Source organism: Oncorhynchus mykiss, chromosome 6 (assembly GCF_057628025.1).
Source record: "Oncorhynchus mykiss isolate SJ-2025 chromosome 6, ASM5762802v1, whole genome shotgun sequence".
Taxonomy (NCBI): Eukaryota; Metazoa; Chordata; class Actinopteri; order Salmoniformes; family Salmonidae; genus Oncorhynchus; species Oncorhynchus mykiss.
In genome coordinates, this window is record NC_143027.1 from 38,251,949 (window position 1) to 38,266,316 (window position 14,368).

Consider the following 14,368-nt stretch of genomic DNA (forward strand, 5'->3'; position numbering starts at 1 on the left):
TAAACTCTCCGTGAAGTGAAAAAGGTATGGACTGTAGGTGCGAGTAAGGATGACAACAGGCAGAATGTGGTACCGTTTATCAGCTGCTTGAGGGATTTCAGGAAGCCATTTCCTGAAATAAACACATGCACAAACATAAACTACAACACATAACCTGGGGAACGTAACAATAACCAATTGCAACGAGGCATCGCAAGCTGGGAACTCTATAGCACGCTTCAGACAATCACGGTGAATGTGACTGTACATATTAACGTTGCAAGGGTAAAACGTTTGATATAATTTTGCTTGACACAATCATTTCTCTTAATTCATTTTTTTTTAGATTTTCTGGTTGTTAAAAGCTGAATTTTGACAGTTTTACTATTATATCAACACACTCGTCACTACCGTTTAACAACCAATGAGGTATATAAACCCTGGATTGCTATTGCTATATATTGGCCATTGAGAGGCTTTGAAGCCACCGGTCGGCCATATGCGACTCATTTCAGGAAACTAGACTTATGTCGCACGTCACTACTTCACAGGAGAGCCATTTGAACGTAAACCGTTTTTTTTACCAAAATGCATTTTTTGGCAGAAATGCCTTCTGGAACATGTGAACTTTCATGTGCCGTAATAACAAACGTGTATGCCATCTATAAATACAAATACAATTGTTAACGAGCCTAGTTGGTTTAGCCACAGAAAAATACATGATTGGCTGAGATAATGGGTGGGCTGGACATGCCGAGAGATGAGTTCGGATTGGTCTGCCATGTAGCATGCTTCTGTCTATAACATGAGCTGGTCAGTATGTGTAGGTAATCCTTTCTAACGCGGCTTGTTGAAAGATATAACGTAGTAGAACTGCAAAGCTGTTGCTCTCCACTTTCTGGAGGACTGAGTTTTGAAATCAGTGGAATGCACAGTGGAATTAGAGTATGATAGCTTAGGAGATGGAGAAAATTCTGGCGTTTGAATGCAAATATGCAGACGGAGTCGAAAAACGAACACCTGAATAAAAATTACATCTTCAAACTAAGGCAACCATGGCATCCATGACAGAGAGGGAGAAATATCCATCCATGTATACGGGTAAGATAGTCCAGCTAGCCTCCTTTTCAGATATTACACATTTCTAATTTTGTAAGAAAGTCGTTTTCATTCATAGTTAAAGCGTACTGTTAGCTAGCTATCTAACGTTAGCTGGTTGGCTCCCTAGCTAACATTACGTGTATGATTTGTGGAGTAATATTATTTGTATGTCAGAGCCATTTGCATTGCTAGTTATAGCTAACATTGAACCTGGTTGGTTAGCTATTTGGGGCGGCAGGTAGCCTAGTAATAGTGTTTTTTATTCAGTCCAAATTACGGTGTGCCGTGTAAAGGCACGGGGACGAAGGCCAAACAAACACGTACACAAAACACAGGGTTGAAACCCAAACAAAAGAGAGAGGAGTACCTCGAATGAATACACACGCGCACAATAATTAACACACAGGACGAGTCCTGTAATCATCTGCGCAATCCACAAGGGCACGGAAACACAAAACACACAGCACAGGTACTCACACGCACCAACGGCCATTGTAACAATAATCGACAAGACCATGGAAACCAAAGGGCACATATTTACAAATACTAATCAGTGGGAATAGGGGACAGGTGTGCGTGATGAAAGTTCCGGAGGGATCCGTGACATTAGTCATAACTAGTCATCACATTTACATAAGTATTCAGACCCTTTACTCAATACAAATTTGTCCGCAAATACAGTCTCGAGTCTTCTAGGGTATGACAGTACAAGCTTGGCATTTGGGGAGTTTATCCCATTATTCTCTGCAGATCCTTTCAAGCTCTGCCAGGTAGGATGGGGAGTGCCACTGCACAGCTATTTTCAGGTCTCTCCAGAGATGTTATATCCGGGCTCTGGCTGGCCCACTCAAGGACATTCAGAGACATGTCCCAAAGCCACTCCTGTATTGTCTTGGCTGTGTGCTTAAGGTCATTGTCCTGTTGGAAGGTGAACCTTCACCCCAGCCTGAGGTCCTGAGCGCTCTGGAGCAGGTTTTCATGAAGGATCTCTTTTTGCTCCGTTCATCTTTCCTTGATCCTGACTAGTCTCCCATTTCCCTGCCGCTGAAAAACAAACCCACAGCATGATGCAGCCACCACCATGCTTCACCGTAGGGATGGTGCTAGGTTTCCTCCAGACGTGACACTGGGCATTGAGGCCAAAGAGATCAATCTTGGTTTCATCAGACCAGACAATCTTGTTTCTTAAGGTCTGAGAATCTTTTAGGTTCCTTTCGGCAAACTCCAAGCAGGTTGTCATGTGCCTTTTACTGAGGAGTGGCTTCCGTCTGGCCACTCTACCATAAAGGCCTGATTGGCCTTTAGTGCTGCAGAGATGGTTGTCCTTCTGGAAGGTTCTCCCATCTCCACAGAGGAACTCTGGAGCTCCGTCAGAGTGACCATAGGGTTCTTGGTCACCTCCACCTCCAAGACCCTTCTCCCCCGTTTGCTTAGTTTGGCTGGGCGGACAGCTCTAGGAAGAGTCTTGGTTGTTCCAAACTTCTTCCATTGAAGAATGAGGGGGGCCACTGTGTTCTTGGGGAACTTTAATGCTGTAGAAATGTTTCGTACCTCTCCCCAGATCTGTTCCTCAACACAATCCTGTCTCGGAGCTCAATTCCTTCGACCTCATGGCTTGGTTTTTGCTCTGACTATCGACTGTGGGAACATACATAATTTTGCACGCCCAATTTTTCAGTTTTTGATTTGTTAAAAAAGTTTGAAATATCCAATAAATGTCGTTCCACTTCATGATTGTGTCCCACTTGTTGTTGATTCTTCACAAAAAAAATACAGTTTTATATCTTTATGTTTGAAGCCTGAAATGTGGCAAAAGGTCGCAAAGTTAAAGGGGGCACTGTATATGTGTGCCTTTCTATATATTGTTCAATCAATTGAATTTACCAAAGGTGGACTCCAATTAGGTTGTAGAAACATCTCAAGGATGATCAATGGAAACAGGATGCACCTGAGCTCAATTTCGAGTCTCATAGCAAAGGGTCTGAATACTTTTAATTTTTTTTTTTTTTTACCCCTTTTTTTACCCCAATTTCGTGATATCCCCAATTGTTAGTAGCTACTATCTTGTCTCATCGCTACATCTCCCGTACGGGCTCGGGAGAGACGAAGGTTGAAAGTCATGCGTCCTCCGATACACAACCCAACCAAGCCGCACTGCTTCTTAACACACCGCGCATCCAAACATGGAAGCCAATGCGTCGGAGGAAACACTATGCACCTGGCAACCTTGGTTAGCGCGCACTGCGCCCGGCCCGCAACAGGAGTCGCTGGTGCGCGATGAGACAAGGATATCCCTACCGGCCAAGCCCTCCCTAACCCGGACGAGGCTAGGCCAATTGTGCGTCGCCCCACTGACCTCCTGGTCGCGGCCGGTTACGACATAGCCTGGGCACGAACCCAGAGTCTCTGATGGCACAGCTGGCGCTGCAGTACAGCGCCCTTAACCACTGTGCCACCCGGGAGGCCCTATTTGTAATACGTTTGCAAACATTTCGAAAAACCTGTTTGAGGAAATTGATTGATGGGGACATTTAAAAAAATATATATATTTTAAAATAAGTCTAACATAACAAAATGTGGAAAAAGTCAAGAGGTCTGAATACTTTACGAATGCACATCTCCTTTAAATGTTGATATTAAATATTACTTTAAAAATACAGGCAAAAGCCTAAAATTAAGGCTATCTTACAAACTAATGCAACATTCAACCTTTAAATGAGTAACACTTTCATGACCACATTTTGAGGTTACTGTAACTATACATTTCTTCCTATGTAATCATATAAAGCTGCATGTTCAAGACAGCGTGCATAGGTCATCACAGGTCCGTGGATATCTTCACAATTGTTTTAATAATTTGTTCAGAATATTGAACAGCATTGATCACTTGCACAATGTACTTTTAATGTCATTTCAACTGCAATCCAGGTCATTTGGATATGCTATTAGATAAAGCTATTGTGAAATGTACTCTGGATCTGGACAACCTTGAGGCAGAGCTAAACATGTATAATGGTAATACACTGCGTCCCAAATCGCCACCTATTCCCTTTATAATCCACTACCTTTTACCAGGGCCCATGAGGCTCTGGTCAAAATTAGTGCACCATATAGGGTAATAGGTGCCATTTGGGACACACCCTATGGGATGTCCCTGGTTATGCACAGCTCGCTACAAAACACTGAGATGTGGAAAGTGACAGAGCAGGCAGGCATGCATTCTAATGTAAAATCTTAATTTGAGCCAGTTTGCCACAGCAGGAAAATATTTCTGCAGCAACAGGAAATGTGAATTATTATCTGGATTAAAATGAATGGACATTTTGATACATTTTTCGTAAAGGAAAATCAAGTCTGAAATTTCAAAGTGGAAATGACAAACTTCAGAAGCTTTTTTAAACCTCCAATACACTACAAGTTTGACATTTCTTGCATTGCTTTAAAGTTCTCTTGCAACAAGGTGATCAAATTCAAATTCACACTAGTCGTAAACAACAGCTGTAGACTAACAGTGAAATGCTTACTTACGGGCCCTTCCCAACAATGCAGAGAGAAAAATATAGAAGGTAATGTACATATACTGTAGGTAAGGGTAAAGTGACTAGGCAACAGGATGGATAATAAACAGTAGCAGCAGCTTATGTGTTGAGTCAAAATAGTTAGTGCAAATTAAGATCCTACATCTGTACAGCACTTGGATGTGCAAAATAGACGTGGGATTCCCACAAGATGTTTTCATTAGACCAGCATGATTTATCTCCTTCCCACAGATCCTGAGTCCATGATGATGCATCACTTGACAGTAAACATACAAAACTGCAGATGGGCTTAACAAAGCCAAGTAGATAAAGTGTTTCTGAGTGTCAGTGTTTTTTAGCAATGCACCTCAGAAAACTACATTGTCCATCGATCTCTCACAGGATTAATCAGATCAGCGATAAGTTAGCACACTCATATTGACAGAATATAGTTAGATCCCCACAACTACAGTATTTCCCCTATCTACTGTATGTTTTATTTGCCATAGCCCAGCAGTGGCACAGCAGAAATCTGACTGAATAATAGAAATATAATCACTAGAACAGGTATCCCCAGTCAAGTCAATAGGTCTGGCTATATCCGGTGGTGATTATATTTCTATAGAAAGAATGTAGTGGTTTAGTAACTCCGTGGTGGCAAAACTGGCCTTTTTCCTTTATTCAGATTGCAACATCTCACTTTGGTTATTTGAAAATGAAATCATCTCCAGAATATCAAAACAAATTTAAACAAGTCATATAAAGCTAGTTTGAAATTTTATTTTAATCCACCAGACAGATGAATATTACAACAAATATTATGACTAAACTCAAATATATAATTTTTTATTTTTTATTTTTACATTGTTTTGAGGGGGGAAAATGGCATAATATTTGTTAATGATATTATAAATAGGACTGGTGAAGTTGTCACACATGCAGTTAAAAACATATATATAAATGTCTGCTATATCCAAAATTATAACCAACTGATTGCAGCATTACCGCAAAAATGGAGGAAGCAAGTGGAAGGGAGAGAACATAAGGAACTTGTCTGTCGGCCCTACATTAAAGATCAAAATTGGTTAAAGAAAATTGTGACAAATAAATAAGTATACCAGTTTCATGTAAGGGCCCAAAAATTGCCAGCTGTGCCATACAGGTTGCAAAATATTCGGGAAGAGATTTTCGATGTGCCGATTCCATGGCACATGGCACATGAACTAATACACAAAACAATGCCAGGTTCAAAACGTAGAGTTTTTCCAATTGAAATTATTATACAAAATTATTGCAACCAATAGAATAAAAATAAATGTATGTGGTGCCTACCTCTTGTCTAAAGGCCTTCCTGAAGCCTGTCATGGGGGTTGGGGAGAAGGCTCTTCCTGGCACACAGCTGACCACCACGGGCGTGCCCCCACCACAGGTGCTATTGGCCTTTGCTGCCACGGCATGGCCCAGCTTGCAGCTTGACACGTGGGCCTCGTTTCCAGTGCAGTTGACAGAGTAATCCCAGTAAGAGGGCTTTCTCCTGCGAGCAAACATCCTGAGAACACAGGGAACACATAGTCAAATAACAACATTTCATACACAAGGCTGCTATCCCTTTTTCCCTAACACCTATACACTACAGCAGCAAACATAACCGTATGTAGTGAGCCAGTGGGTAAATAACAAGGCATATCCGATTACAAAGGGTTCAGTATTAGGATACAGATGTGCATGTTTAGTCTGGGATGTGAACAACACGTGAGGTTAATTGAGGTCTTCCAGGCCTGTAGGGATGTTAATCCATTCCTTTCCTTTTTAATAGTTAGCCAACCAAAGTGTTTAATGAACGTTTAGGTCAGAACAGCGTGTGCTCATCCTGCGTCTATATCACATGTCTGAGAGGTGTACATGAAAGCAGATTAAAGAGGAGGAGACACGCACACGGCATTGGTTTTCCATTTGGAACCTGGATAAAGAATATTGCCGCTCACTGTCTGGAACCCATCCAAAACCAGCGTTCTAAGCCGGGTGGAAAAATAGAACTTCGGGGGAAAAAGGACCGAAAAAGCAATCGCATGTTTGTTTTGGAACAGTGATCTATTGCTACGCTTTAATGGAAAACTGCAATTTACACAGTAATGTGGGGTATTATCAACAATAAAATATTGAGAAAGCATTATACTGCAGCATACTGTAAATCAGGGTTCCCCAAATGGCAGTGATTTTTATTCTAAGCAACAAGAAAAACACGTTTTGTTTTGAAATATATTAGTTTTAATTATTGGACATAAATGACTTCAAAAACACCAGCAAATCAGCTCCAAGTGATTTTAATCTAGGAAATCTGTTCCAAAGTATTTCCACAAATAAAAGAGGGATATACAGTGCATTTGGAAAGTGTTCAGACCCCTTGACCTTTTTCCACATTTTGTTATGTTACAGCCTTATTCCAAAATGGATTTAAAAAAAAAATCTCAATCTCCTGTGACACGCAATAAATACCGCGTAATGACAAAGCAAAAACTGTTTTTTAGAATTTTTTGGCAAAAAAAACCTAAAAACAACTGAAATTGCACATTTACATAGGTATTCAGACCCTTAACTCAGTACTTTGTTGAAGCACCTTTGGCAGTGATTCCTGCCTGGAGACTTCTTGGGTATGACACAAGCTTCATGCACATGTATTTGGGAAGTTTCTCCCATTCTTCTCTGGAGGTCCTCTCAAGCTCTGTCAGGTTAGATGGGGAGCATCGCTGCACAGCTATTTTCAGGTCTCTTCAGTGATGTTCGATCGGGTTCAAGTCCGGGCTATGGCTGGGCCACTGATGGACATTCAGAGTTCTGAGCACTCTGGAGCAGGTTTCCATCAAGGATCTTTCTGCTTTTTGCTCCATGAATTTTTCCCTCGATCCTGACTAGTCTCCCAGTCCCTGGCACTGAAAAACATCCCCACAGCATGATGCTGCCACCACCATGCTACACCGTAGGGATAGTGCCAGGTTTCCTCAAGACTTGACACTTGGCATTCAGACCAAAGAGTTCAATCTTGGTTTCATCAGACCAGAGAATCTTGTTTCTCAAGGTGCTTTTTGGCTCCAAGCGGGCTGTCATGTGCCTTTTACTGAGGAGTGGCTTCCGTCTGGCCCCTCTACCATAAAGGCCTGATTGGTGAAGTGCTGCAGAGATGGCTATCTTTCTGGAAGGTTCTCCTATCTCCACAGAGGAACTCTGGTGCTCTGTCAGAGTGACCAGCGGGTTCTTGGTCACCCCCCTGATGAAAGCCCTTCTCCCCCGATTGCTGAGTTTGGCCTGGCGACCAGTACTAAGAAGAGTCTTGGTGGTTCCAAACTTCTTCCATTTAAGAATGATGGAGGCCACTGTGTTCTTGGGGACCTTCAATGCTGCAGAAATGTTTTGGCTCTGTATCTCCACCCTACAGAATCCAGTACAATACCGTATTTTTGGAGTGCTACATTTTTTTTGGACCACTAGTCAATGCACGCCTCTTATAAGGCACACCTCGAAATATGATAATGAGCCAGAAACAACAATACCATTATTATATTTTGAGGCATGCCTTGTTGCAACTGTTAGTGTGAGTCTGTACCAATTTAACTCATATGTGGTTATAATGCCCCATCAATTTATAAAATATAAGGGCCAGATTGGAATGGCAGCAAGTTTTAAATATTTATTGCTTAACCTCTTGGAACCCCCTCTGCTGGATCCGGGAGAATTGTCATCAACTGACACTAATTAGCATAACGCAACGGGCAAAAAATATTACTGGAAAATATTCATATTCATGAAATCACAAGTGAAATATATTGAAACACAGCTTAGACTTTTGTTAATCACCCTGTCATCTCAGATTTTGAAATTATGCTTTAAGCATTTGTGTAAGTTTATCGATAGCATAGCATTATGCCTAGCCTAAGCAGGCAGCTTGGACACGAAAATCAGAAAAGCAATCAAATTAAATTGTTTACCTTTGAGCTTCGGATGTTTTCACTCACGAGTCTCCCAGTTAGACAGCAAATGTTCATTTTGTCCGATAAAGATTATTTTTATATCTGAAATACCTCCGGTTGTACTTCATGTTTAGTTGAGAAATCCACCGGAATTCCCATTCACTGCTGCTCAATAGGGACGCATAGGAACGCAGAGCTTTCTTAATAAGAGTCCCTTCCCGATTGGATTTTTCTCAGGCTTTCGCCTGCAATATCAGTTCTGTTATACTCACAGACAATATTTTTACAGTTTTGGAAACTTTAGAGTGTTTTCTATCCTAAGCTCTCAATTATATGCATATTCTAGCATCTTGTCCTGACAAAATAGCCTGTTTACTCTGGGAATGTTATTTTTCCAAAAATAAGAATAGTACCCTCTAGTTTCAAGAGGTTAAGTATTTTGTCATGTCCTTTTGGTCTCTTTTGCACTGCAGTTGCTGCCAGTTTAAAAGCCTTTGTTACGGCTTCTAGAAGTTCAAAGGAAGTTCAAAGGATCTCAAATTGATATGATGTAATGTGTAGCACATTACCTAGCAGCCAAACCCGCTTGCACCAATCCCCATGTAATTCAGGTGAAATACTGTGAAATCTCCCCCCAATGAATTTAATTAATTAATTCATCCATTCATTAATGTATTATGATTATGGTAGCATTTACTTTTTTTTACAATACAATACAGTCAATTCTACTGTATTGTACTGTATGTCATTACACAGTATTTAGATTACAGTAACTCCTTTACGGTGTACTTTTCATCAGCTTGAAAGTTTGCAGGTGCTGTCATCTATTTTGAAAGATGCATTTTTTAAATGAAACATACCACAGCACGGATGACATGCATCTGGAAGATGTGTACTCAACCCTTATGACCTCCAAATGATTTGGAATATGCTAAGTTAAACTAGAGGGCATACAGAGGCATTTGAGCAGAGGCAAAGTTTGGATTATGAAATAACTGTAGACATTGGCTGTGTGCCGCCGCCTAGACCAAACGCCAGACTATAAAAACAATCTGCATGTTTCATGGGTTTAAACCAGGTGCAGGCCGGGAGAGATGGAAAGTTTGGAGCTGCTGTGCTGTGTTTACCTAAGAGGAAACTTCTCTCCTTCTCTACCCCTACTGAGACAGTATATTCAAGGTTGCTTCAGATCTAGAGGCGAGAGCTAAGGTTTGAGTGATTAATAACCGCTGGCTATTCCTCTGCAGGTTTCCACGTGTATGTAAGAGTTAGATCTTTCCCCAGCCCAGTCAGTACCCCATTACGACTACTTTAAGGAATGCACTGATCCTGTATACACAGTATATATACAAAGGGGGGGGAAGGTTACTTACAGTTTTTCTCAATCGCGCACAAGCAATTTTCTATAGCAGAACACCTAAGATCAAATACATTTACAGAATTTCAGAAATGTTCTTGCTTTAGTACCTGACTTGCATATCTTAGGTGCTCTAAGGTCAGGTTGTAATGCAAGAAAATGACTTTAAATACAAATGTCATCTAGGCAATGGTTGATGATTTTTATGATTTTTTTTTTACAATATTGCAGACATTCAGAGATGTAGAGAATGAAGTTGGGATACTTCTAAGTCATCATCTTCGACATTGTGACCCTCCATTATGGAGCTTTGCTTTGGTGTGGATTGAGGCCTATGCACTCATATTAGTTGCGTTCCTCACGTCCTCCATTCTATTAATCTTTCCTTATTACTATTGTGGATTGTGATGACGCCGAAAAATTTGCTTTAAATTTTTTTTGTTTTTAAATCAAAAATAATATTTGATTTAATGTGTATGAAATTGTTTGGTGAAGTATGCATAAAAGGAGAGTACTTGCCCATAATTCAGCACCTTTGGATAGTTGTTTTTCCAATTTTGATCATCATGATTTAGTGAGATTTTTTAAAGACAAACTATCTTACTGTTTTGTCTGCTAGGACTCAAGAGATAAGTGTCGTTGCATTAATCATTTTGAAGGCAGACATGTTCTTTTGATGAATGTACACTATCTGCAATTTTGACTGTATAATATCGTTTTGATGAATGTATTTCTGTTTTGAGAAGGCAACATCATTTTGGACAAGCATTTAATGTTTTGCAAAAGGCCAGAAATTTCTGTGCCTTGCAGACTCTGTTTTGAAAATCGACAACATTGTTGAAAACATTTTTTGTAGTATTGAGAAAAACTGTCAATTCTAAAAGATTGTGTGATGTGAAGCAGAATACAGGATGTTTTTGTATTATTGCTCTGTATTAACCCCCTAGAGTTGATGTCCGCGCCCCGCGGAAATATAATTAGCATTAAAAAAAATCCCCTTCAAAATCCGTCTTGTTTGAGCTCGAGATATATGTTTTTTTGCATGGGCTACGTCTCAATCCGCCAGGTCAGAGTGAGTAGGGATGACCTGTGATGTTCTCTTGATAAGTGTGTGAATTGGACCACTTTCCTGTCGACAAGCACTTTTGGTGTCAGGGAAAATGTATGGAGTATAAAGTACTTTATTTTCTTTAGGAATGTAGTGAAGTAAAAGTAAAGTTGGCAAAAATATAAATAGTAAAGTAAAGTACAGATACCACAAAAAACTACTTCAGTAGTACTTTAAAGTATTTTTACTTAAGTACTTTACACCACTGATTAAGGCAAATATGTTCTCTCTCCGATAAAGTGGAGCACCAATAATAGAAAAAAAATTATCCACAGCGAGAGGGTAAGAAGGTTAACGTTCTGGTGAGTTGTACGTTTGGTGAATAATGGCCTAAAGTTTCAGTAGCATATTTGGGTGTGAAAGAAACCACATAGGTTCATAATTTCCACTATGAGAGAACTCTTATTTAATTGTTATTTGTTTTGTTATTTTTTGTTGGGGGGCTTTATCCATTTTAAATTACAGTATACGTTTATAAAACATGTACTATACCCACAATCTGCCCTAGCAACTAGGGTTGCTGGTCAGTCACCCACCACCATCGGCAAGGGTACGGATTCCATATTTGGACCATTGGGGGCGATGCAAAAGGCCACCCTCCAGATCGCAAGGGGTTATTGTGAAAGGAGTATGGGCATGACATTTTGATTTGCATCAAATTTAAATTGTGTGCGCAATAGTAGGACAAAAGCATAGTTTACATTGTTTAAGGGATATATCAGTGAAGACCACCTCTTCCAGGGCAATAGGAGACGCCATATCTTTCTATACTCAGCCAGGGGACTGAAGAATCATGTCTAAACCAATTTAGGATGGGATGAAATGCTAGTGCCTGAAAATACCATTTAAAATTTGATATGGATAGTCCCATGTATTTTCCCATCTGCAAGTTTGTTAATTTTATCCTTGTCATATACATTTTGTAACAAGGGAAGCATTGAACTACAGAAATTCCCATATGTTCCAAAAATGCCCAAAGATATGGCCATTCTAGTCTATCAAAAGCTTTTTCTTCGTCGAGAGATAGAACTGCCCAAGGAGATTTGGTTTCTGACGAAGCATGTAAGATATGAAATAAACGACGGAGTTTATCTGAGGATAATATTTTTTTTAACAAACCCCCTTCGGTCCAGATCTACCCATTTGGGTAAGTACGTTTCAAGACGCGACAACATAATTTTTGAAAATAGTTTAATATCTGCGTTTATCAAAGACAGAGGGCGACAGTGAGAGCACTGGGAGGTGTCCTTAGCTTTTTTTAAATAAAAGCAAAATTAGTTCTGTACTTACATCCCTTCCCAATAAACCTTTGTGAACGGCTGTATTAATCATTTGGAGTAACAGTGGAACTCAACAGACCTCAGGAGGAATACCGTCACAACCAGGTGATTTGCCTTTATTCATGATACCTAATTCCCTTTTGAGCTCATGGAGAAACTTTTGGTATTTCTGTTTTTTGACATTTGCATTTCTGAAACCTGTTTTCGCTTTGTCACTATGGGGTATTGTGTGTAGATTTATGAGGGCTGTAACATAACAAAATGAGGAAAAAGTAAAGGGAACTGAATACTTTCCTGATGCTCTGTACCTGGCCACCGCGGGGGAAATGTCACCATATGCGCAGCTATGAGCCTCAAATGGGGTCATCCACCGCCATGCCACCCTTGGACTATAGAACACTGCCCATCTCCTTAATTTCCTGAACACCTTACAGTACATGTCAATCTTTTTCACCCAGAGCAGAGAGTGCCAGGTGATGCTGAGCAGCAAATGTATGTTCTAATTTGGGACAACATACGTTTCCATTGGGCTACTCAGGTCAGCAACTGCTTCCATGACTATCCCAGGTTTACATTTCTTTATCTCCCACCATATTGCCAATTCTCAACCCCATTGAGGAGTTGTTTTCAGCATGGTGTGGAAGGTGTATGGTCGCAAACCCCATGAAGGTATGGCCCTTCTCCAGGCAATGGAGGAGGCCTGTGGTGACATTCCAGCAGAGTCCTGTCATGGGTGGATGTGTCATGCCAGAAGATATTTCCCCCACTGTCTGGCCATGGAGAATATCGCCTGTGATGTTGATGAAAATCTGTGGTGGGACCAAACAACAGTACTTGTTTCTTGCCTTATGATTGTGATTTTACTGTATTTTTACAGTTTCTTTATCTATTCCGAAACAATTGATCTAACATACTGTACAGTACAGTAGTACAAATAGGACTATTTTTCTTCCTTTGCATATGCAAAATATATTTACTGTATGTTTGCATATTTACTGTATGTGTGCATATATAGCCGATGTGAAATTGCTAGCTAGTTAGCGGTGGTGCACGCTAGTGGCGTTTCAATCGGTGACGTCACTTGCTCTGAGACCTTGAAGTAGTGGTTCCTGGTTCGTCCCTGGTTCGCGCCCAGGTCGGGGCGAGGGGACGGGAGTAAAGTCTATACTGTTACACTTACAGTATGCTGTTTGTCATGTATTGATTGATGTTGAAATATAAAACTTGCATTGGTGTTCCTTTCTTGTTTGAGTACATGCAAACAATATACAGTATGACAACAAAATCTTGGTCTTCACACTGAAATAAGCTCTGATAGTAGTGTTTTGAATATGTCACATCGGTTGTCACTAAGTTAGATACATTTGATGTGTGTGTGTGTCTCATTTGTATGAAGAGTTTCATTTTGAAGATAAAAATAATGGTCACACTAGCTTTATCTAAAATGTAATTGTTATTTTTAGTGTTGATAAGCCCATGGGTATAAAATAAAAAGCATGAACCACTAGGAAACCCACTCATTGGTCGCTTCCCACCCAGAAGAACCTCTCTACAAATCGTTCCCCCTTCCCCAGCCCCCCTCCCCCCTAGCCCTTCCGTCCCGGTTCCCCCAACCTGCACTATAATTACGGGGTTGCAGCATAACGGCAAGTGGCAGCCTTACATATGAAATCTTTTAATCAGCATATTTTTGGTCTTAAGGTATTAACAAAAAAATAATACTGTAAAACAAAATAAGTAACCAATTCAGACCATTACAGTTAAGTTAGCAGAATCGACGAGTAAGGGTAATGAAGAAGAAAAAACCCAGAATGAAAACAAAAAGAAGATATGAAAGAAAGCCTTAATGCCTTATACTAGAATCCCCCCAAAATGAATTTTATATAATAACAATATGATTCTAGGCTATTTTGGTAATGGTAAAAATAGCTGCTAGCCATGTGTTTTTTTCTCAGTAAGCAAAAATGATGATCTTCTATTTTTAGCTGATACATATCAAACTGGAATAACTCAAATAAAATCAAAGTTTATTTGTCACCTGACAGAATACAACAGGGTGT

General features: G+C 40.2%; 1 protein-coding gene across 2 annotated transcripts in view; it reads right to left on the minus strand.

Moving 5' to 3' along the window:
• loxl2b (lysyl oxidase-like 2b) overlaps positions 1–14,368 on the minus strand; it is a 69,768-nt gene that overhangs the window by 16,230 nt on the left and 39,170 nt on the right. For both annotated transcript variants that reach the window (XM_021606388.3, XM_021606387.3), the window contains exon 5: positions 5,931–6,147. In XM_021606388.3, coding sequence (XP_021462063.1) covers positions 5,931–6,147 — 217 coding nt within the window. The remainder of the gene's footprint in view (positions 1–5,930; positions 6,148–14,368) is intronic.